Raw genomic sequence first — 2,041 nt, 5'->3', positions numbered from 1 at the left:
ACTCTTTCCAATTATTTCCTTTTTAATAGTTTTACTGATCTTTTCTATAACTTTAATATTTTCATCTGTTGAATATATTTTCTAACATTATTCACAGTTTACTGCAGCAGTTAGTAGGCTGTACCATACTCCAGAAACTCCAGTGGTGTCTTTTGGATCTACAATTTGGAGTGCTGCTTCGACTGACTTTCTAGATATTTACTGAAAAAAGTCAATTTTTATTAGTTTGGAGGGTGTTAGCTCATCTGTATGCCTTAAATCTATTGTCATGCCTTTCAATTTTTTTCCTTAGACTGCAAAGATACTTAGTTTTAATTCTTCAGGCTGGTTTTAATCAGTCCTATCCACATATACCTTCTTTGTGTCGCCTCCTTGTTTTCTAGGTTATTCCATACAGAAATGGCTTCAGATCAATTTACCATCTCATGATGAAGTTTTCTGTCAAGTTTCTTTTCATGAGGATTTATTATTGATTGGAGCTTATAAATCATGTTTGTAATATTCATCTTTCCACAGAACAGTTGGGCAAAACCTGATATTGATTGTTATGCCTCAGTGACATCATGGCTATTAGAGATTGATGACTTCGTGAAAATTATTTATGCTTATTTAATATTAAAATTGTGATGTAGTTATTGCTGGTCAACTTTTCTACAACCTTTGAAAAAGCTCTTGCAGTACAGTTACTCTTTACAGACAAATGCATTGTTTTTTTTAAAGTGTACTGAACTTCGCTGTGGGACTCACTGAGGTCTGGATTTTCATTAACTTATTATCTGGCACAGAATTTATGTTCTACTCTTTTCAGTGTTTCTGTCTTATTTCCTCTACTTCTTTTTTGGGGGGGTCTGTTTGTACCTTGTTAATTTATAGAAACTCTTGAAAAGCATGCCAGTGCCAGACCCTTAATCTGAACAAAAGTCACATTACTACCGTTATTCCATATTTGGCTTCAGCTCTTGTACTTCTCACTGTGGCACTTCTAACAATACCAGAAAAAAACTGAACTGCTCCTGAAGACTGTGTATCTTTGCAAAAAGATCCAGAATACATAGTACTGTCATTCAAAATATCTGTAAAAACTTGTATTCAGTAAAAAACTCTGCAGATCCATCAAGGCTCTTAACTCTTTCATCCTTAAAGAAAGGGAATGTCTCTATGATTGAAGAGACAGGCATATTTCAGGTTGCTCTTCTCCTTTCTCCTTTGATTTTTACAAATGGAAAGCTAATACTGTTCTTCAAATACAAAGAAGCCTGGATTGTTTCATACATTATTATTTGCAAAGCCTGCCAAAGACAACAATCTCCACAAAGAACTACACATGCCCAGTCACTCTGGTTTGTATGCTGTCCAAGAAAAGCAGAAACAGAATCATCTTTAAAAGACATTTTTAGAATAATGTGGGTAAGCTAGAAGAGTAAGGAACTATGTAAATGGTAGAGCTAGGCCTATAATTGTGTAATGTTTATTTTATAGCACATAGCAGTTTATAAACTTACCACATCCTTGGGTGGAGGCTCTACTTCCTTTTTTACTTTCTTACCCATTCTAAAAACAAAAACAAAGACAAGCAGACAAACAAAATCTTTTCTGTGTTTTAGGAAGCAGTTTATCAGTGATTTTGGAAAGGCTGTAAGACAGACTTTGTCATTCAACCCACCAAATCAGTCTGAAGATTTCTCTGGCATAGTAATTTCTAGGCAGAAAGTTGTCCCCTATAAACAAAACTTTTTAACACTTGAACACATTCAGTTAAATACATGTCAACAAAATATATAAGTAAAAAGAAAGAGGCAAGACATCACAAGCTCAAGTTGGAATGTGGTACCAATACATAGGACATGCTTTTCTGTAAGTTAGTTTTATCTGCATCTATAAATCATCTATGAACTTGAAGGTCCTGTTAGGGTATTCCCCCATGTTTATCTATACTTTCCACGTTGGCAAACATTCTATACACCTGCAAAATGTACAAATAAGTTGAAAATGTGGTTCAAATTCAACCTGAATTCTTCATTCATATCTCTCAGAAGACAAA

The 2,041-nt window shown here is 34.3% G+C and overlaps 1 protein-coding gene across 2 annotated transcripts in view; it reads right to left on the bottom strand.

Annotated features, from left to right (window-relative positions):
• ARMC3 (armadillo repeat containing 3) overlaps nucleotides 1-1,550 on the bottom strand; it is a 48,897-nt gene extending 47,347 nt beyond the window's left edge. For both annotated transcript variants that reach the window (XM_010154372.1, XM_010154373.1), the window contains exon 1: nucleotides 1,503-1,550. In XM_010154372.1, coding sequence (XP_010152674.1) covers nucleotides 1,503-1,550 — 48 coding nt within the window. The remainder of the gene's footprint in view (nucleotides 1-1,502) is intronic.
• Nucleotides 1,551-2,041: the final 491 nt, after the last annotated feature.

The sequence above is a fragment of the Eurypyga helias genome, unplaced genomic scaffold (assembly GCF_000690775.1).
Source record: "Eurypyga helias isolate BGI_N326 unplaced genomic scaffold, ASM69077v1 scaffold9756, whole genome shotgun sequence".
Classification (NCBI taxonomy): domain Eukaryota; kingdom Metazoa; phylum Chordata; class Aves; order Eurypygiformes; family Eurypygidae; genus Eurypyga; species Eurypyga helias.
The sequence above is the reverse complement of the archived record's forward strand: the minus strand, read 5'-3'. Positions and strand labels throughout refer to the sequence as shown.